Genomic DNA, 23848 nt, shown 5'->3' with positions numbered 1-23848 from the left:
ATAGTACAAATATCTGACAATTGACTTATTACAACATTTGTCTTCACTTTGCTTGATCTGGTTGTGAACAGATTTCAAATATAACATTATATAGATAAGATATATGTACAAAAAATTACAAATTTTCCAAGAAATACTAATTAACATAATTGACAGTGTGATTTAATTAGGGATTCAATCATGTTTCACCGTTGTTCATCACCGTTTAACAACGATGCGGCGCGTCGTCTGCGTGGTTTACTTCGCGAGGGCAGCTTTAGCTGCCCGGTAAGTAACCACGCAGACGCTGCCGGACGCAGTTGTTAAACGGTGATGAACAACGATGAAACATGATTGAATCCTTTCAACTAACGAAAAGAAGCTAAATATCGTATAATTCACGATTATTTTACGAGGAATGTCAGTTCATCATTGGCACTCAGCCTTACAAAAACTTCAATGATTTCTCTTTTGATATCAGCAATAAAACTACAGAATAAAACGGCAATGTTTAGCCGCTACCTGAAAAATACTGAATTCAACTTGTAAGCTGGCATACGCACAAAGGTTCCAGGCATGACGATATTTAGGCGCTCTCGCGTAACGCGTAGTCTCGCTTCAGCGTTCTCGTGATACGCTTACAGTAAAAGTGTGGGTTCATCACGGTTTAACAACGGTTGGCTCCTGTACAAAGGTATAGGAAGAGTTGTTGAATACATAATTTTACATTGATTTTCATGATTCATCAGTGATGATTAAGAATAATTGAAAAATGAACAATATGTCAGTATGGTCTGGGTAATAAAATATCACAACACAACAAGACACATATTAAGGTGCAAATAAATTTGTAATAATAGTATTAACATTTTCAATACATAATTAAAAGAAAGAAAGAAATGCCAAATCTACTTTTCATGCATTTCACGGGGCATTTCAGTCCTGCCAACCACTATGTACCTGTAATTAGTCTCATATCCCTACATTTACTATACAATACAGGAGTTGCAGAATTGGGCATTTATCTATCATGGATTACGGTATTTATATACTTTTTGGGTCAATGTTTAATTCCATTTTTATGATAATTTGAATCAGTGAAGCTGTATTGCAGCATTGTAGTCAATTCTGCTGTCATATTGAACATTTTCAGGAAAAAGGGAGGTGAGGAATGCATTTTTTCAGCTACATACAATGTAACACAATCAGCGAGGGAACATAAATTTCGGTGTCACATGATCTCCATATAAATTATAATTGTCATAACTATGAGTGTGATTAGAGCTAAATGAACAAACAATTACAGGCACTCCAGATATAATGTACCACAATACTGTGCTTTTAATAACTACTACCTTTCTTTCAGCTTTTAGAGTTGATGCAATCAGCTCTAAAATGATATTCATATTCCTAAATTGGTCCAGCTATAACTTCTTCCTACGTTGTAAAATCTTGCCTATTACAGAGGCTTTGCCGTACAACCCAAGCAAAATCTGACCATTTTCAATTTAAAGAGTTTGAGATTTGAGCATTTCCAAGGTACCTCAAATGCAAAATGATGGATTATCTCAAAAATGATAAAAAATATGACCACCATTTTCTATAACAAGATTGTGTGACCAGAGAGCTATAACGAAACCCCAATCTAACAGAATATACACTGTATCATCATACAACGTGTTTGTAAACGCAGATCTGAGCATTTCACTACACAGAAAAAATGAGAAATATGTTATCTAATATGTACCTGAAACTATATATGGTGGGTCTGCTTTTGACATTATTTACTTCTTCATGTTCCTGCACTTCAACCAGACCATATGTGACCGTCCACGGCGAATGAGCCGTAAATTCCTCCCCCGGTCAATTTTGTTTTATTTCATGTTTAACAAATATACATCATAAGCTTTAAAATGGTATATCATTTGACTTCAAACGATACCCAAAAGCGGGGCTATAGTTTGTTAAACTTTGCTCCTTCAACGACATTGAATACGACATTCGTACACATTTTACGCTGTAACTCAGAATACAATTTAGGGAATTTACGGCTCATTCGTGCTGTACGGTCACATATAACGTGAAGAGATTACAACACCCTGTTAAAGTGTCTCATCTCAAGTTGAGAGTAATGTGATATTGGAATTTGCAGTAGCAGATTCTAATCAGTGTGTTTACGCGGTTGTATACAGACAAATCACCCTTCAACACGTTTTGTAAGTCTTGTGGAATTAGGTTAGAACGCACAATTTGAATCTGCCAATGTGAAATTCAACATAGCGTTCCTCTCAACTTGAGAAGAGACAGACTAGAATCTTTGAAGACCTGCAGACAGAAGATCCCTTGATGTATTCGTTATACCGGCAGTGACCAACTCATTTTTTGTCCAATGAACTGAATCTAAGTATGATCATTGATGACTGTGGCACATTAGTGGCTCCATGTGTAGAAGTATATTCTCTGCCAGACAGGCAAATACTCCATCATGGATTCTGAAACAAAAAAAGTAAAAGAACAGGTTTATTCATTCATTCCCCCACCTATCTGTCTGACCAAACTCAAGTTCCATTAGAATAAAAGTTTTTATCTAAAACAAGAAGGCATTTTAATATGACGGAAACTTCTTCGTCAGTTTTTCATTCATTATCTTTTAATGACTAGGTTTTTGGAGGCTGGATATCAATGTCATTGATCTTCACCAAGGTTCACAGCTATTCCAAACAACTTTTTATTGCTGGTACTTCACATTCTCTGTTTATTTTAATTTGCTTCTCACTTCTCTCCAAAACAGTAAGTGGCAGGAGTCATCACTGCATATGGAAACGATTTAAGACCTCTAAATCAAATTTACAATTTGCAAGAAACTAATGTGCCTCTGGGAGGGGTGATTTAAAAATATTCTGAAGCATGACCTGTACCAACAAATATTTTACCTCAAATAAAGAAGAATTATGATTCAATTTTAACATTTTACGATTTCTGCACATTTCTACATATACTGGGGAGCAGTTTATTTGACGCAGTTTGTCACCGGTTATCATGGCCAATTGAAGGTAACCGTCAACTACCTCCACAGGTGTTTGCTGCAGTTAGACAACAGGCATTTTCCATGGAAACAACACCAATTTGAAAGTTGCTAGGTGTTGCACTTCTTTTATGTAAATATTATGTATCCCATTGTGACCTTAACGCGGCTGTGTACTATAGACATTGTTTCTTTCGCGAAATTGAGTTTTTTTGATATGTTTATACTTTGTTATGTTTTTTATAAATACACGGAATGAAAATCCAGATTTGTAAACTCCAACTGCAATATTTTAAGGATTTTATTTCACTATTCCACTCGTGTTTGAAATTGAAAAAGAAAGAAAATCTTTGTTGTACCAGCCAGGGTACACGCAAGCATAACAACGCATCGCGTTGCGTATCGCGCAATTTGTTAACGCACAAATACGCTTCAGCGTCTGCGACGCTTATCTGCATGCGTGGCGCATCAATATGGAAACACCACGGAAGCACTGATTTCACAAAAACCTAGTGGTCAAATGGCTCCGTTTTAGCTGATAAAATGTGGGTTTTTTCTATTTTTTTCCCCCGATTTAAATATCAAGTTATGAATGGATTTCGCTCAAACTTCTCAAGGGGCCGTGTATTTACCCGATGTTCATGTAATGTAAGGTAGAAAAACGAGAAATGCCGCATTCTCCTGTGACCTCCGATCCAAGTGCAAAATGTGACGTCGACCACTATAACTTCAACGGCCATTATTTCAATGTTCATTTTCTCGGTAAAATGACGATTTAGGTACACGATAACTCAATAAATACAGCATCTATAGGTAAGCAAATATGATCATCGTATGAAGCATGATCGACTCAAGAAACGGTTTTCCCATTTTTTTATATTTTGGTCAATTTCCGATTTTAGACATCATTTTGTGCAAATAGGCGTTTGTGAATTTTAAAAAGTTCATTTTGATGCCTTATATGGTCAATATCTCCAAAAATAAGGCCAATATCAAAAAACTAAAAAAACTGTTTTTGGAATGGAGCCTCAAGATGGAGATAAAAACAAAATAAAATATTTTGGAAAGAGTGTTTTTTTGTTATGATGTACCGAACAAATATTGCCAAAAACTCACTTTTTGGGGATTTTCTTCAAAACTGTTGTTTTTGCACCAAATCTATATTTATATTAAGATTCATTGATGTCTTGCCTTTATAAAAATGTATACTTTTATATGTCTTGCGCGAATAATTACAAAGTTATTGTACTTTCACTACATGCATGTCTGAGAGTACACAGCTGCCTTAAAAAGCAGCTTGGTCATCAGGAAAACATAATCAGTACTTCCGGTACACACCACAACCCTTATTTTAAGCATCGGTAAAAATATTCTGGTTGTTGGTGACTGGATTGCTGTTGGATTGTGGGTTACCAGGTAATACCAGGTAAAAACACAGAGTGTACAGTATAAATATGCAGTTTGTCTCAAATCCGAATGTGGACATTCCAAGGATAAAATACATCTTGTGTTCTATCAACTTAGTCAACTTACTCATAATGAATCCCATTCCTGGTACTGTGTTTCCGAACTTCTCCATCATCCCCAAGAGTCTGGTTCTATGAAAACAAACAAACATAATACATTAATTGTAATAGTCGTCAATTCTTATTCTTATGTAATATACACAGTCAGTATCCAAACTAAGCCCAAATTAATTAGATCTGAAACTCTATGGGCCCTTATCTATTTTTACAGTCCTGAACTCAACTGATGTGAGATTGATAAAACTTTGCATGATTTGAAAAGTCATATTAAACAATGGTTTCTAATTCAAAAATTTCAGTGAAATACCCCTCAACAATTTATATATCAGACATTTTACACAACTTCAGACTTGAATATATATATCAATAATATGTTTAAATAGGAGCTGTGCAATAATTATGAGCCATGGGGAGGGTAAAATTGGGGGCTACAAATTTTTTGGCAAGCCTAAAGGGGGAATCAATTTTGGACAGGTCGATAGGAGGGGAGCAATTTTTGGCGCACACTTACAGGGCACCTGTTAAATAACACCCCCTAAAAAGCTTGGCACAGAAATGTTCATATATCCCAAATTTCCTGTTTGGTACACTTGCATGATAGACTATTTGTGACACAATCCGGGGGGGGGGGGGCACTTCAGTTTGAAATGGATATAGGTGTAGGACTGGCACTTTCGCACTAAGGGGCATTCGATGAGAGCAAAATGTAAAAGATATGGGGTCATTGGGTGAGAGCATGATTTTGGGCATTCGGTGAGAGCAAAATGTAAAAAATATGGGGTCATTAGGTGAGAACATGACCTTTTTTTAAATGTAATCTTTGGGTGAGAGCCGAATCAGCACCACAGAAACCTCGAAAATAGAATTTCTAGTTCTAAATGGCTTCAAATTTCTTTGTTTTTTTTCTTCAAAATAAGTGATAAATGAAAGTTGCTGTTAAATTTGAACTTGTAAGGGTCTTTGGGTGACAGATCAAATGAAAAAATAGGGGGTCTTCGGGTGACAGAACATGTGTTCGTAAAAAAATATGGGGTCTTTGGGTGACAGCGACGCTGAAAAGGGGGGTCTAAACAGCCCTACATACGCGTCACCTCCAAAGTTGGAGTAAAAAGTAACCATCTCCAGTAAGCATTATTTATCCTATATAATACCATTCATTTCTCAATAATGATCATTCTCACTTACCTTGTATACTTATCAAAGCAAGGTGATCTTAATAAATAAAACAGCAGCAGAAAGGTCCTCTTCTTCAGCTCCGCTTTTTCCTGTCGGTTGTACTGGGTACTTTGGTCCAGTAATTTTATGCTGATAAGAATGCAGGAAATGTAAAAAGGATTTAGTAACATTATAGGCATGATGCAATTCATTTAATCAATAAGCCAAGATTGGCAAACCATGTTACGCAGGAGTTTCTTGACATTCTGCTTGTTTCCAAGCTTGTACAATACAAGTTAGTTCCCAACCTTTTCCATGAGGTATGAGAATGTGTGCCAAAAATCACTTCTCCCCCTTTCGGCTTGCCAAAATATTCTTGCCCCTCCAATTTTACCCTCCCCATGGCTCATAATTATTACGCAGTCCCCAATGAAAGTATACTTATTAAAATGGATGACTTTTCAATGTTAATAATTATAATGGACATTTATAAAATGCACAAAACAAAAGGTTTTGATACTGCACAAAAGCAAAACTACAGTTAACTACAACATACAACAAGCATAAAACCAGCCAATACACAATCTTAATCTACAATGTTAACAGCATAAAACCAGGAATCATAATAATACACACACATCAATAATGCTGGGCCAATTTACGCATAAAGCTAATCAACTAAAATCAGCAAAATACAAATGCTGCAATGATTGAAACAAGCACCATAATTAAATTGTAATCACCCCCTCACAACTAGTAACCAATTATACTTTAATGGACAATGCTGTTGATCAGGTTGATTACAATCTCAGTTTTCAAATTGGTGTTAAATGATATAATGATACTTCATCGTGTGCCCCTCAAAATGGCATTAGCTTAATTAATTGACTTTGCAACATGCATTGTGTTCAGCCTTGTATGAAATTATCATTTTATTTGTTGTTTTTCTTCCCATTCTGGGTAACAGAACAAAAAAGGTCAAAGCCCATTTGAAGCATGGGTTACCCATTTCAAAATTATTCTAAAATGAATAGGCCTACTCTCATATAAATACAAAAAATAAAAACAAATCAAATAATATTAAAGGAGAATTTTGTGATCCTAGCATCCTCTTTTTGTGACATTTTTTAGTAGATATACAAGAAAAAAGCTTATTCCAAAAATTTCAGTTGATTCCGATTTTGCGTTTCCATAGGCCACTGTGTGTAATTTCGTTCTGGTATACCAGAACGAAATTCAAATTTGACAATATTTTTGCTAAAGGAATTAATCTGCAAGAAATTTTTGGTACATAAACATTATGTAGCCAGAGGTTTCCAGTGGTATAAAAATCTCAACTTTTTTTCAAAAAAGTGGATGAGGCTGTGGATCACAAAATGCCCTTTTAATATAGCAATCAAGACAAAGGATCTGACTGTGTGCGACCTACAGGTGAACTGTGAATAAGAAGAATGGTTAGCATGAATGCTGCCGGATGCACTATGCGACCAAACAGGACACAATACACGTAATTGATATTATTACACAAAAAGGGTGTCAACCTGAAGCCGAGTCAAATCTAATTGGCTGAATATCAGTAGGTGTGGCAGCTTGTCAGTTTGACATTTCCCAGACTTGCCATAGATATTTAGAAGGACCCATGCCTAAAGGTGTGGATGGTCATGCAAATGCACTCATGGGTCCTTCTGGACATTATTCCCACGTCTAACCATCCTCAAGGGCCTCCTCCCTCTATTTATATCATTTCTCATATTGATCCTCACCATTCTCTTAATAATACACCCACTCATACGATTCACCGATATCACTTTATCTTTGCAATAAATGGTAATAATTTATGAATACAGACACTGCTTGAAGAAAACAATAAATAACAAATGAGAATGTGATCTGCTAGATATCCCATTTGGATTGGTGAAACAACTATCCAGAGTACAGTGTATGCTTGAAACCACATACATCCAGCCAATTACCAGGTTGCAGAGTTTGGCTGTTTTTTTGGGCAATTCATCTATGACATGCTGCTCACAGGTAAGCGATGTATTTAAAGACAGATTATGACCAATGGAAATAGCCTATATTAGCATGTTATATAAATTGAAACATATTGCTGATATATCAAAATGGATTGAAAATAACATTGGGCTATTTCAGCTGACTTCCATACATCCCCATAGAAGACATGTCCTTAATCTCCCACACAGAGGGTGTAGATTTCAGATGGAGTCGCTCATTCAAGTAACCCCTTTTGAAATTCACACTCTCTGTGTGGAAGATTAAGGTCATCACAGGGGGTATGGATTTAAACTGAAATAGCACACTATCATATAAATTGCTATCGTTGACATTCTCATTGTCATCATCAGCATCACAGTCTTTGTCTTTGATATCATCCCGGGGGCACTTCAATTTGAAACGGATATAGGTGTAGGGCTGGCGCTTTCGCACTAAGGGGCATTCGGTGAGAGCAACATGTAAAAAATATGGGGTCATTGGGTGAGAGCATGATTTTTGGCATTCGGTGAGAGCAAAATGTAAAAATTATGGGGTCATTGGGTGAGAACATGACCTTTTTTTTAAATGAAATCTTTGGGTGAGAACCAAAACAGCGCCTCAAAAACCTCGGAAATCGAATTTCTAGTTCTAAATGGCTTCAAATTTCTTTATTTTTTCAAAATAAGTAACAAAATCAGTGATAAATGAAAGTTGCTGTTCAAATTGAACTTGTAAGGGTCTTTGGGTGACAGATCAAATGGAAAAATAGGGGGTCTTGGTGACAGAGCGCGGAGCGAGCAAGTGTTCGTAAAAAAATATGGGGTCTTTGGGTGACAGCGATGCTGAAAAAGGGGTCTTAACAGCCCTACATACGCGTCACCTCCAAAGTTGGAGTGCCCCCGGGATATCATAACTATTAACATCATCGTCATCATAATCATCATCATAACATATATCATCATCAACATTGATGTCATCATCACCATCATCATCATCACAAATACCACTACCATCATCATGATGTATCATTATCATCATCAACATCTTTGTCATCATCATTTTCATCATTGTTATCATAATCATCATTGTTATCATCATCATCATCATCATCATTGGTTTTGCAATTTGACCTGAAACCATGATTCACTTTGATATATTAATTTAGAAAAGATGGCACTACCTGCAGCCACCCACAATACAAATATAAGTGTAGTGTAGGTGTTTTTCATTACATCAGTATTTACTGCCCATTGGGCTATATTTATATTCTAGTTGAAAACCACACATCCACTATGGAAGACATGACCTCAATCTCCCACACATGGCATGTAAATTTCAAGTAGGTTACCTGAACAGGTGATTCCATTTCAAATCTACACTCCCTGTGTGGAAGATTAAGGTCATGCCTTCCATAGAGGGTGAATGGATTTCAACAGGAATAGCTCAATCACACAATAAGTTATCATTATAACAAATGAAGAGACAATTAATTACCTTGCTACATCTAATGTAAATGAAAGCAGCCATGGTTTCCAAGAATACTGTCCCCACAGCAACAAGGCAGCCACTATTTGAATGTCAAGGTTATATGTAATTGAAAGCAAAATCCATTAATTGAAAACTAAATGCCTTAAATTGAAAACTAAATGCCTTAAATTGAAAACTAAATGCCTTAAATTGAAAACTAAATGCCTTAAATTGAAAACTAAATGCCTTAAATTGCAAACAAAGTAAATTATCCTTTCTAAGGATTTATCTCACACCTTGCAAGAAGAGATTAGTTGGTACAACTTTGTTTTCATCAATATCTAATTTCAGCCCTATTTATCCAGGGAGTGCAGAGTGAAATGGTTTGGGCATCTGCTTAGCATGTAGAAGGTTTGATTTTCTCTGATTTTTCTCACAAACAACCATACAAACTGTCAATTTATTGCTATAAGTGATCACTCGATCTGTAAGTGTCTGTCTGTAAGTCACACAAAAATTAATTTAGGTAAATTTTTTTTAAACGCTATCTACTTTCATATAAGAGTTTACTTCAGGTACTTCAAACAAAGGATACAATGTGCTAATGGTCTGCTGATATGTATACACTCCCCTGTTAAAGGCAAACCAAGTAGTTCTGATGGCAGCAGATTTTCAACTGGAACATCCTCTGGATCCTTTTCTTGAGTGTTTGGTAACTTCCATGTACGCTGAGTAAGATCTGGGGCTATGTTTAAACAAAATGAGTTAAACGTAAGTTTAAAAAACAAATATTGGAATGTTTCCTAACTATATATTCCAGACTACAGAATAAAGTATCTTATTCTTTGTTTCAGTATGGCTAAAAATAAAAACATTTCTCTCAGAAGACACTCACATAGCTTTTTTGCACATTCCCTATTTATCTAAAATTACAGGTTAATTTATGTTACACAAAAAACTATGTTACAAAACAATGAGAAAAGGAGGCTAAAAGTGCAATAAAAAAGAAATCCTGTGTAGCACATAACCTTTTTTTAAGTCTGGTTTAATATTTATTTTGTTATTAAAACACATCAACGTGTAGTCTATCACAAATTCCCACTGACAGAGAGAGGTGAAAAAGTTTTTTCTGTACCTGACTTGAGTGTTCTGACAATCCTTCCTGACCTTTGACCTACAAACGTGACCTCTGGCCTGTTATCACCAGCAGCATTAGTAGATTCCGGTCTATTCTCTTTTGTTTCTAGCTGACTCTTCCCTCTTTGAGGTGATGACATACTGTTTTCTTGCTCCTGTGTCTTTACTACTTTTTCTCTGTTCAGAGGTGGGAATGGGGGGTTGGGTTGTATGCCTGCCTTGTATCTGTACAGTAAGAACAATCTCAGCAGTGATCTGAAGTACAAAAGATAAGAAAAGACTGTGTTATTTCTAGTTTCAACATTTATGGTTCATCTAGAATTGGGTAAATGAATCATGAAAGTATTCCGTCCTTCGGAGAGGATGTTAAGCCGGTTAGTCCCATGTACAGAGAGCCATACCTGTACGTGTATCTCACAGTCAGTTTCCAAAAGAGTAGAATGTTAACCCCTGACTGTTCCTAACCCGTCCCGGTGTTCAAATGGACCCCACTGGAAATAAGCTTCAATAGAAGCTATCTTAATAGGTTAACCAGGTTTGTCAAAACCTGTACAAATCATATCAAATCAAATCAAATCCTTTCCAGGATAGAAAAAAGTTCTATGTTCATCCCTCTGTTGACATGGGCACCTGTCAATTATTATATTGCATTAGATAAGCTTTCCACATACATCGTACATGTACCCATAGATTAAAGGAGAGTGGTCCTATTTCATCACATGTTATTTCTGCTTTAACCTTGGCCCGACAAAGACATGGCGTTTCAATCCCTTTTGATATAAGAGCCAAAAATGTGTATTTGAAGGTCAATAAAAGGTGGATTAAACATCCTTAGTCAGTTTTCCTCACAAAAATCCAACAAAACATATCTTTCAGACTTGGTAAATGAGAAAAATATAGGCTATCCAGTTATGCCAAAATGGAGAAAAAGTGTATTGGGGATGAGGTTGTTGATCCGACCATCCTCCCTTAATAATAAAAACATATGCCAACAGGCAAAGTTCCAGTGTTCGTATATCCATGAGGGCTGATCATTTTACTGCCTGTGTCCAACACGATCAGTGTTACTTGCTTTTGAATTTACGAGAACGAAACCGAGATTGCACTTTGAAAAATATGAAGAAACATGCTTGTATTCGCATAATATTTTCTTCTCTTGCACTTCATGATAAGAGCTGCCCTCATTAACAGATGATGCTGCACTTTGTCTGTTCGGGCACCATCTGTATGTTATTAATCTATGATTGTACCACATCTTCATAACTCACCTCATGAGTTGTATTATTGCAATGACCACCCATCTTCCAATCTCTCCCCACATCCTAGCTGCTGCTAGTTCAACAAAGACTTCTACATGGTCTATAACAGTTAACCATCTCATCAACTGCTGTTGTGAAAGAGACTAAACACAAAAAGAAAAGTAAAACATTTTGTGGTACATCTTCCAGTTTGTTCCCTTAATAATATTTGAATAATACACTGTAGATACATTTGGACAAGTCAGACAACTTGGTGTCATAGAGTTCACAAGTCTGGTCTAGGTCCATCCCTGTTTGATTATCTATTTATGGTCTTGTGTTTGGAACAATGATGTTTGATGAAATATTTCCTTACAACTTTGCTTTAGTGTTCCTAAATGATTTCTTAATACATACAGTCATTCTTATATTACAATTAACTTTTGAATTGATAAGAAAAGTATCTTTTTTCTTAGCACATATCTTTTACGCATGTAAAAATATAGTAATAATTATTGGCTCACTTGTCACTTTCCCGTTATAATTCATACAAATGAGACTATACTAGAAATTTCAATTGAATGAACATAGCCTGACGATTTTCACAGCGTACACCAGTGAGTGCGAATGTGCATGTGTAATGTGGAAGTAAATCCAACCATGTCAACTCACTTGTGATTGGTAAGTATTGTATCCAAGGTTGTGCGTTCATGTTGTAGTTTGCAATACGCAATATACGATCGTGGTTGGATCGCATGCAGCTATTAATAGGTACCATCACATCCGGTTCACGGCAGACATCGTCATTCTGTCGCGTCCACAACTTTGTTTTGTTTACACGATTTATCGTCTGTTTAGCAACATACTTTTGCTTTGGTAATGTCGTTTTTATGTCCTGGAATCTCGGGAACCGATTTTTGGAGTTCTGAACCAAACCTGAATGGTGGATTTAGATGATGTTTTTCTTCTATGTGATCCCACTGCCGAGGTGAGTTCGTTCCAATATGGCGGCCAACCCCGCAAAATTCAGTCAAGAATTAACAAGTTGCAGCTAGTTTGAACAATTGGATTTGAAGCGATTCTACCGCTGCATCTTTGAAGCTAGATGATTTTGTAGTTACACATCATGAAAAACATAATGTTGACATTAACTGTACCCGTTATAGCTGTGCTGTTAGTTAGAGCATTCAGCCAGTGTCACAGTCAGCAGCAGAACACTGTAGACTACATGTACCATCATGACCATTATGTGTTCAATGAAACGTATCAACATGATCAATACTATGATCATCATCATGATTTTGGTTATATGGGAGACAGTTCTAAGTATGGTATTCTGATGTGTACTGTGCCCCCTGCACCTGCTATCTTCAGTATGCAATTACTAGACTGTTCAAAGCTCCATCCAACACTTATGTAAAAGATGTAACCAAGGTCTGAACTTATCAAATACAAACAGAAGAAGGGCAGACCATAAGAAAAATGCTACCATGCTACTGCTAATAATCTTACTTGGTGGTAACGTGCAGTTAAACCCAGGCCCGACCAAGTTCCCTTGTGGCATTTGTGATCGTCCCGTAGCCAAGAGTCACAGAGGTTTGGAATGTGATGAATGTGGCTTTTGGGTACACATCAGGTGTGGTGATGTTACAGCAAAGCAGTATGAGCAATTTCTGAAACAAGATCATTTTACATGGATATGCCCCCATTGTGCTCTCCCAAACTTTAGTGACAGCTTCTTCGATGAAAGTAATCTTGCTGATAAAAACCCTTATGACTCTATATCAGAACTTGATTCAAGCTCAGAATGTTTTCCAAACTCTAGTAATAGTATACCATTAAGTACCAGCAGCCCAAAATCCAAAGATCATCAGAATAAGGATGGAAGTACAAAGCAGAAACCAAAATCTAATTCTAAGTCAAAATCCAAAGTCAAGAAAAAGGAACTGAAAATTATGACAACTAATTGCCAGGGCCTGAAAGGGAAGAAACGCCAAAGTTTCTTAGCTACCATCATTGACACTGAAAAACCAGATATCATCTTGGGTCAAGAGTCAAAATTAGACAGCTCTTACACAGACTCGGAGGTGTTTCCTGAAGGGTATTTAGTGAAAAGAAAAGATCGCAATGCAAATGGCGGTGGCGTGTTTATTGCATACCGGGACAATATGGTGGTTAATGAAGTGAAAGGCATAGGGAAAGACTCTGAGTTGGTGGTGCTCAAGATCGAGGTGTGGAAGTGCAACCCAATCTATGTAGCCTCCTTCTACAGAAGTCCAACTCATGATCCTGCTCCCCTTGTGGCACTTCAGAGTGATCTGGAAAAACTGTTTCACCATGGAAAGATTCCAAAACTGATATTGTGTGGTGACTTCAATCTACCATCTATACATTGGCAAAACCACAGTATCAGTGAAAACCCACAATATGGTCGGCTTGTAAATGAATCTATGCTGGATTTGGTGGATAGCTTGCACCTTGAACAGAAAGTCCACAAACCAACCAGGAAAGGAAACATTCTTGACCTAATTTTCACTAATGTGCCTGACAGTGTCCAGGGTGTAAACGTTGTGCCTGGCATGAGCGACCACGAGGCAGTGACTGCTAACTGTGAAACAAATGTCCAAACAAACAAGAAAAAGCCTAGAACTGTTCACATCTACAAAAAAGCAAACTTGAAGGGAATTGAGGAAGATCTGCAGGATTTTTCCAACAATTTTCACTCTTCCACTGAGGAAAAGACCTGCTCTGATAATTGGGAGTGCTTCAAGGAGGCTCTGCAAGATGCTATGAACAAACATATACCTACTAAACGCCTCTCCGGAAGATGGAACTTACCTTGGATGAATAATAACATCAAGCATCTTATGAAGAAAAGACGCTGGAGATATGACGCATGGAAAAAGTTTGGCGACAAAAATGACCTTGCTGACTATAAGAACTTAAAACAGGAAGTTGAGACTGCCTTGAAACATGCCCATGACGAATATATTGAAGGTGTCTTTGAAGAAGATACAGGTAATCCAGCCAAGAAATTATGGAGTTACGTGAAGTCCTTGAAAATTGACAAAATTGGAATTCCACCTCTATCTGAACAGTACCGTTCAGTTTTCACTTCTGAAAGCACATCCCATTTGCCAAGTAAGGAACCTAGTAAGCATGATACTATGCCAGACATTGAAATTACAACTAATGGGATTGAAAAACTGCTTACTGCGCTAAATCGGAAGAAGGCAGTAGGACCAGATCAGGTGTCTACGTGGATGCTAAAGACATTTGCTTCTACGTTGGCCCCCATACTTAAGGAAATATTCACCCAGTCCTTAAGAACAGGTGATGTCCCAGCAGACTGGAAGTTAGCAAATATCTCTGCCATCATCAAGAAGGGGGAGCGAAATGATCCTGCCAACTACCGCCCGGTGTTGCTCACCAGTGTGACCTGTAAGTTGATGGAGCATGTGCTTGCTAGCAGCATCAGAGGGTATTTAGATGACAACAACATTCTGAGTACCTCGCAACACGGGTTCAGGAAGAAACACAGCTGTGAGACTCAACTGCTTGGAACAGTAGAAAACCTCACACGAAGCCTGGACAATCGTGAGCAAATGGATTGCCTTATATTAGATTTCTCTAAGGCATTCGATGCTGTACCACACCAAAGATTGCTCTATAAACTTAACTGGTATGGCATTCGTGGTCAAACCCATACTTGAATTAAGAACTGGTTAACATCAAGAAAACAAACTGTAGTGATTGACGGAGAGAACTCAGAGGAAGTAGATGTCATCTCAGGTGTGCCACAGGGCACAATTCTTGGCCCCTTGCTGTTTATTTTATTTGTTAACGACATCGGGGAAGAAACATCTTCTACCATCAGGTTATTTGCTGATGATGCCCTCATATATAGGTACATTTCATCCAAAGCCGATACAGACGCTCTTCAGAATGATCTAAATAAACTTGTTGACTGGTCCACCAAATGGCAAATGCGATTCAACCCTGCCAAATGCTCCCTTCTTCGTGTTGCTAAAATAAAAAAGATCATCAACTCAAGCTACACGATGTTGGGTACCGAGCTGAAATCAACAGACCACCATCCTTATCTTGGAGTGGAGTTGGCATCAAGTATGGACTGGAAGCATCACATTCAAAATGTATCTGGCAAAGCGCAGAGAACTCTAAACTTCCTGCAGAGAAATCTATACAAGTGCCCTCAGAAGGTCCGGACACAGGCATACACTTCTTTAATTCGCCCGACCCTCGAGTACGCTGCCACAATCTGGGACCCATACCATCAAAGGGACATCAACAGCTTAGAAAGAGTCCAGAGAAAAGGCCGTCCGGTTCATCACAGGGAATTATCGCAGAAGATCGAGTGTCACTGCTTTGAGGGCGGACTTGGGGTTTTCCAACACTACAGCAACGAAGGTTGGCATCAAGACTGACTCTGTTTTACAAGATTCATAACCAGGAAGTCTCTGTCCAGATACCATGTCACTACATACCACAAGACACACCCTCCATCAAAACCAGACGGACGCATGAGGAGCAGTACAAGATCATCAGAGCAAGAACAGAAGTATACAAGAACAGCTCCTTCCCAGCAACCATACCAGTAAACTCCCTGCTTCTATAGTGAATTCAACATCAAGCCAAACGTTCAAAACCAAGATCCAGCAGCTGGTTTCCAGTGATCAATTTGAGCTGTACATGGGCTCAGTTGTTCCAGCAGCTGCGTCACTCAACTAGTCCTGCACCAAGTCTTCACTGTATATAATTTTGCACCCTTCGTCGTGAGTTTTGTGATTTTTATCATCGTCATCGGTGGTAGGAGTGATTTTGTGATTTTGTCTGTTCTGCACCGGATGTGAAGTTGCACCGCTGGGCATGATACCATGTATGGTCTACCCAGAATTCACGTAGAAGTAGAAGTATTAAAAGCTGTGTTCATTCAATTGAAATTTCCGCTATACAATGTAGTATTAATGCTGAGATTCAAGAACTTACCAGTTGTGTCCTGAAAATGGAGCTTGCCCGTCTTAATATTCCATCATTGAAAAACACAAGTAAGTTGGACAAGGAAAACACTAAAATGTAAAGGGAAATTGATACATAGTAAGTACATTGTAACAGGAACCTTGTATGGAGGGACTGGAAACGGCTTCCACCCATTGTACCATGCAATTGCTGGTTTACAAATTATCCTCAGTTGAGCAAGCATGAATAATATGTTGATCAATAGACCCTGGTATGAATCCAAGCACAGTTACAACACAGCGCGTGGCTTGTCTTGTACATTGCGAAATGAGCCTACATGTTTGCCTATAATGACAGACTCTAGAAATGCCAACATAAATCTTCAAAGAACATCATCTTAAGAATTATTTCAGTATCGAAATCAGGAGGAATACCAAGCGTACGGTGTACACATTCCAGAAAAAATATAATTTTGTTTGTTCTAGCATTCTGTATCTCCACAAAATTATCACATTTTGTCTCCAAAATCCTATGTAAATGATTCTCCATGCTACACAGAAATTGTGTTCGACAAAGGATAGACATTTTACACAATTTGACATAACTTAAAAAGATATTGGAATATTTTAATGTGTGTTTGATATTTTGTAGGACAACACGAGTAAATAATAAAATTCAAACATCGTGAACTCACATACAATCGAAGGTCGTAAAAGATAATCTGATAACAATAGCTTGACAATAGCTATCAATAATCCGTTTCCAGTCCCTTCATACAAATGTACACGGTCCCTGATTGTAACCATTATATAAGATAATTTTTATATGATAAATTCAAGAACTGTCAAAACCAGATCTGAATTATTAGGACTACATGTTGCATCTATTGCCTTTCTAGAAAAAAAATACTGTTATATTTAAACAAGAGTGCAATGAATTCAAGTATGTTTATTTAGATGATTGAGTAATTTTATAACACTGCTGATGGTAGTCAGTTTGACATACCATATTCTAACTAATTAGCACCCAGGCATCTGCACATTTGACATATTTTCACTGACCAATATGGCCCAAGACAACACCTTGTCAGTAATGTTTTGACTTTGGGGGATGCTTGCTAAAATCATGAAATGAAAATTACAATGGGAATTGGCACATATATATCATACAAATGTTAACATGCAAAATATAGTGTATCTGAAGCCAAAATGATAATTCTAAAGTGGAAGATTGAGTAATTTTATTCAGACATTTCATGGAATTTAGTTGCAAGCTTAGACAGCTGTAACTCGAAAAATTAAGTAGATGCGCTTATTAGGTCAAAAACAGTTCTTATTATAGTGTCTACATTTGATATATGAATCATCTGCTAGATCGAGAAAGTTTGTTTGACATTTGTATGGTGGTTTCTTGCTAAGCTGCTGTGTGTTGTCTTGGATCATCAATGGCAAATAATACTTCTTTTTTTTTCAACAATGCTATCACATATAATAGAAGTATGCTTAAATTATTTGCAGCATCCAGATCATACACATGTGGTTTATGAAAGGAGACATGTAGGTATGAAATCATTAGAATTGAACAAGTGATGATAACCAAGGACCTTGTGATCCAAAATTAGACAGCAACTATCTATTGTATGAACATACCTAGTTCTGCTAGAACCTGATCATCATCACCGGCACCTGTATTTTAAAAACAAAAATTTACAGAACTAATTTTTAAACCTCATCTTTCTTGGTATAGTACTGTTGCAGCGATAAAATCAAGAAAAAACACTATTTTCTTTTTAGTTCATACATTTTTTGAAAATAAAACATTTTTCTGACTAACTAATTTTTTACACAGCATGTGGCTCATATTAAAAATTTTTTGTAAGATTCAGCACAGTTGAGTATCTGTGGAGTCAGAACGATAAATTTCAATCAAGTTTCCTACCACCCATAAATTATCACATCAACTTTTTGCCAAACTCTTTATTTAATATCAAAGGTATCCTGATCTACAGCCTCATCCTCCCGATTTTTCTTATTGTTGATGATTTTGTGGTATCATATTATTATGTTAGTCCTGCCAGCAAGACTTCAGTCTTTATCATAAACATAATGACATCTACGGACCTGAAGTCTTGCAGCGGTACCGTAGAATGGGGTGAATAGGGACGCAGGGGTGAATAGGAACAAAAATGAGAAAAGTTTTTGAAATCTTATTTTTTCACATTTGGTTAACACTTATTTTTTTTTATTTCCACAGATTGAAAGAGCAATCAAACAGTGTTTAGAAAATGGTTCAGCAGATGTGAAAGAATAAATCTAGGATACAGGGTGTCCAAAATAAAATTGTCCAAAAAAAGTTCTAAAAAACGGGGTGGTCAAAACTTTCCTGCTCCCACGGCCACTATTTTAGAAAATAAGCTGGAAATTTACCAGGACCTAACCTGTTAGGTCCTACAACTTTCTCTAAAACATTATTTAGTAATTCTGACAGGAATTTTTATAACAATTTTTTTACTATTTTTCAGGTAAATGTCACCAAATACGGGGTGAATAGGGACACCCTTGCCACAACCACCCTTACCCCACCACACCCTACCCTACCACCCTACCCTGTTCCACCCTTACCCCACTACCCTCATGAACCTACCCCACCTTCTTACCCCTACCACCACCACCCTTAAATCACTATACCATACCCTGACCCCACTAGCCTCACTAAACCCACCATCTCCACCACCCTATCCCACTACCACACCACCCTACCCAGGCTACCACCCTCATCCACCCCTAATACTATCATGCCACTGGCAGAACTCACTACCCAACACCCTACCCCAGAACTCCACCATCCTACCCACCCATCTACCCCACCACCCTACCCCGTACCCCACCACCCTATCCACTGCTCCACCACCCTATCCACTGCTCCACCACCATCACCCTATCCACTACCTCTACCACCATGATACCTTTTCTTATACCCCACCAACCTGATCCCACTACCCCAACACCCTACCCTACCTTCCTACTTCCCTACCACCCAGAACCCTACCCCAGCCACCCTTACCCCACCACATCCTACCCCACCTTTTCTTGTACTGACGAGCCTGATCAACGTTGTCAAGAAATCTGATTTTAATCAGTTATGATGGTATGAATTACCCTGACATGTTTCTATTGTTTTTTAAAACTCACTTGGTGTCCCTTTTCCCTCCATGCAAGAGTAAAAATGCATGTACCCTCCTTCAAAGTTGTACTTTCCTCGTCAAGACCAGTGCTGTCCCTATTGACCCCAAGTCGGGGTCAATAGGGACACCAAACTTTTATAAAAAAAATATTTACCCCCCTCATATATTCAATTTTTTATAATGGTGGAATAAAGGCATCATGGGTGGACATAATATGCCCTCAAAAGTTTGAATCATGGGGCTACAGGAAAAAAACTACAATCTAGAGAGTGTCAAAACTGTCCCTATTCACCCCCATTCTACGGTACATAGGGATGCACTGTACGTTTAAGAAATCCAAACTTCAAGCATCAAGAAATATACCTTGTATTTGTCAGTTTTACCTCAGAGATGCTGTAGACCCTCTCTCTACAGTGTAGAAACATCACAAGTAGAATGCTGCTCAATATTATAAATCCAAATCATAAAAATCAAGACATTTTGCAGAGCAATATTTTGACCACTTTTGTAAATTATTCCCATGAAGATTGCAGGTTTTTCCAACTCAGGGAATTTTGAACCCACCCAAAAGATGAGATCAATGTAGATCAATTACCTCAACTTTGTGAGTATAGACTAGTACAGTGGGATTAAAATCATCCAGGCACGCCCAAACCTTGATACAATGGGATTAAAACCATCAGTGCATGCCCAAACTGTCCTTGTATTGTGATGTTTCTTATTTGTGGAAAAAATAACAATAGAGTGCACTGTAAGGGTCGGTTCATAGTGAATATTCAAAGGCTTAATATTCGCCCGAATACGCTTTTGGGCGTCAAAATATATGCGGCTTGAATATAAAACTATGAACCGGAGAAAGATATATTTCTACAATTCACAGCGTTGCCCTACTGTTAACAAGTATTACCCGTTGACCAAGGTAAGCAAAATTTAGAGAATTTCCTTAACGAAGTAAATAAAATCATAATAGGTAAACTCCATTGAACTATATTGTCATGATTTAATGTCTATATAAATGGGTCTAAATAGGAGCAGTGGCGTAACCAGTGGGGGCCGGGGATGCAAGCTGCCCCCCGGAAAAAAAAAACCCTGGAAGAGTCAAAAATTGGGAAGGGGAAAAGGGGAAAGAGAGAAAAGAGGAAGGGAAGAGAAAGGGAAAGAAGAGAAAAAGGGAAGGAGAAGAGAAAATGGGAAAGAAAGAGGGAAGAGAAGGGGAAAGAAGAAAAGAAAAAGAGGGAAGAAAAGGGGAAGGGAGAAGAGAAAGGGAAGGGACTCAAGGGAGAAGAGAAAAGGGAAAGAAAGAGAGAAGAAGATCTATAGGCCTACTACTTTCATTGTGAAATTTGTACTCTGAAACACTGATATTTTCTAATATGCCAAAAACCAGGAGCTTCATGGCGCTCAGCCCCCTTGACCCCGCCTGGGCTTTGCCCCTGGACCCCCGTAGTAGACCCCACCGACTCCACCCGCTTAACGCTTTTGGGCATTTATGACCTGCCTGTAACAGGCGCGGAGGTTGACCCATACCTTCTTGTATGTTTCAACTGCAAAGCAAATCAAGAAATTAATGAGTCAATAGATATAAAAAAAAAAAAAATAAATAAATAAGTCAATAAATACATAAATAATTAAATAAATAAATAAATAAATAAATAAATAAATAAATAAATAAATAAATAAATAAATAAATAAATAAATAAATAAATAAATAAATAAATAAATAAATATAAATAAATAAATAAATATATCAATATCATAAGATATGATTGAAGCGACGACAAATATGACAGCCCTCACAAGTGTTATATATGAGACCACCCACGGTGACCAACCAAATATATATCTGTCGAGTTCAACAAAATTCAACTCCTACAAATATATTTCAGGTGAATACTTTTTTCATTGGCTGATATCCACTTGAGATCGGTATCATCAAAGTAGTATTGCTCTCATTTCATGATTCATTGTGCAATCAATTTTGGCATTTGACCGAAAATACTGGCGTCAAAAGATAAAAGGTCTCGTTCCGAACTTGTGTAGGCCTACATTGCTAGGGCCTAAATGTGTTTTAATGCCTGATTCACAAATTATAGAAATAAACAAGAATTTATTTTAAAAGAACACGCAATGATATGGTACCAACGCTCGTGGTTTTGGTTGTTCTGCATAGTTTATGAAGATATTCATTGCAAAGCGCTATATATCCATTCCTACATATTACTTATTTTGCCCTCTTAATTATTAATTATAATTATGAATTTGACTGATAACAACGCATTACATCTTTATTCCGCCCAAAATAACATCGTTTATAGGTGCCAAAAACGTCAAGAATTCCGCTAGTGCGGAAAAGATGACAAAAATGGGTGAACCTACATGGCAAATGCATTTTATATCAATAACCAATGATTTACCACCCCAGACCCTCACACATCCTCTGCCAGGGACAGATGCATATGGGGACCTAGAACTGGGGCCAAACATTATTTATGTAAAACCGGGGTGGAGGCATAAATCTGAATTTGGAGTTAGACTTTTTTTCTGCATCAGTCGATTTAAATGGAGCTACGTTAGTATGGAAACATTCACTTGTACATTTAGGTTATGTTTGTAAGCCTAAATATCATATTATTTGCATAAAACATTACTTACCATCACTACAGCATTGGAATGCTATTGCCTGCCAGGCATTTTCCTTTATTTTCATATCATATAAAAATGGGTATGCTTGTACTGCACTAATAAGGGGCACACCACTAAATCAATGCGCCATTTGTGTAACCCTAATGAGTTCGGTAAAATACAGAAACTATTTGAGGCTTTAGACTTATTAATCAGAAAGAGTGGCGAATTATAGCTTAAATAAAAGTGGAAAGCCTATACATAAATTTGAGTCACCAAAAAGTCGCATTTTATCATTATTGAGAAAATAGGTCCATGAATTAAAAAATGGCAGAATCGGGTTTGCAGTCTTGAGAGCATGTCAAAACACCAAAAAAAATTACGTCTTTTGGGGGGAAAAAAATCCATATCTTCAATATGAAAGGGCAAAATGTTCAATTGATCGTCGGCTTTTCCTCCCAGCTACATACACTTTAAGAAAATATCATTAGATTTATAATATTTACTTCGAGGACTGTTATATATCAATATGTGAAAAATATCAAATTTTAATAATTTGTCATGAAATTTGTATTATATCGTGAATTTCAAAAAATGAAAATTATTTCATATCAGAAAGACATTCTTCGTATTCATAATGTAATTCGATATGTCTGATGTGCTCTCATGTCCCACAAAAATACTGTCGAAACGCTCAAAACGCTCATTCCAGATGCCTTAATTTTCATTGGGATTTTTGAAATCATCGTTCGTTGAACGATATTCAGGTGACCTCGAGCCTTTCATATAAATCAATAGTATCTCACTATCAGTTGCGCGATATTTAATCCGGTTCAACTCGGCGTGTCATCATATTTTATTCGTTGCCGTATATATTTTGACGTCACAAAAAGTATTCGAAGCCGAATATTCGCCTTCGAATATTTACTTTGAACCAGCCTTAACTCTAGGTATGACGAGTTACAGTTACTGGAACTAATTATTATGTAATAGATATTTTTCTGATGATACCATTACCATTCTGAAATTTGACGCTCTAAATCCATGTATTTTTTTCCTGTTTGTACAAACATATATGTTTTTGCAAATAAAACATCCACCAAAAACATTTGAAAATGTAACTTTATGAACTAAACAAATGACAAATTCAGTATAACTCCATTCTTACCCGAAAGAAGGTAGGATACAATTCGAAAAGTTCTCTCTACATTTGAGACTGTTTCTGGATGCTGTCTCACCCATTTCTCATACCAGTCCCATGCTTCTTTATATTTGCGTAACAGATTTTCCCACAACTTTTCCGGGACTACAGCATCACGAACACTGTCCTGCACATCCATTCTATATCATACATAAAATTAAACAGGTTTCATACAAGTAAATGTCCGAATTTGAAGCATTTTGTATCATAAATTGACCTGGTTATTGTTTTTGGTGCAATTCCCTGGCGTATACATCAGTAAGTGAAGCTCGTCGTAAACAGTCCGTAGGCAATTAATGAATTACAGGAAGCAGCTATTATTTTTAAAACCATTCATTAGTA

At 37.2% G+C, this 23848-nt stretch overlaps 1 protein-coding gene across 1 annotated transcript; it reads right to left on the bottom strand.

Moving 5' to 3' along the window:
• Positions 1-1031: 1031 nt before the first annotated feature.
• LOC140155109 (peroxisomal membrane protein PEX16-like) lies at positions 1032-23781 on the bottom strand. The gene is made up of 10 exons (XM_072177813.1): positions 23474-23781; positions 18149-18184; positions 16530-16609; positions 11553-11686; positions 10283-10539; positions 9743-9892; positions 9175-9247; positions 5716-5835; positions 4538-4602; positions 1032-2471 (listed from the first exon to the last, which is right to left on the bottom strand). Exons 1-10 carry the CDS (start codon positions 23643-23645, stop codon positions 2410-2412), a joined length of 1149 nt encoding a protein of 382 aa, XP_072033914.1. The 5' UTR covers positions 23646-23781; the 3' UTR covers positions 1032-2409.
• Positions 23782-23848: the final 67 nt, after the last annotated feature.

This window comes from Amphiura filiformis, chromosome 6 (assembly GCF_039555335.1).
Source record: "Amphiura filiformis chromosome 6, Afil_fr2py, whole genome shotgun sequence".
In the NCBI taxonomy this organism is placed as follows: domain Eukaryota; kingdom Metazoa; phylum Echinodermata; class Ophiuroidea; order Amphilepidida; family Amphiuridae; genus Amphiura; species Amphiura filiformis.
The sequence above is the reverse complement of the archived record's forward strand: the minus strand, read 5'-3'. Positions and strand labels throughout refer to the sequence as shown.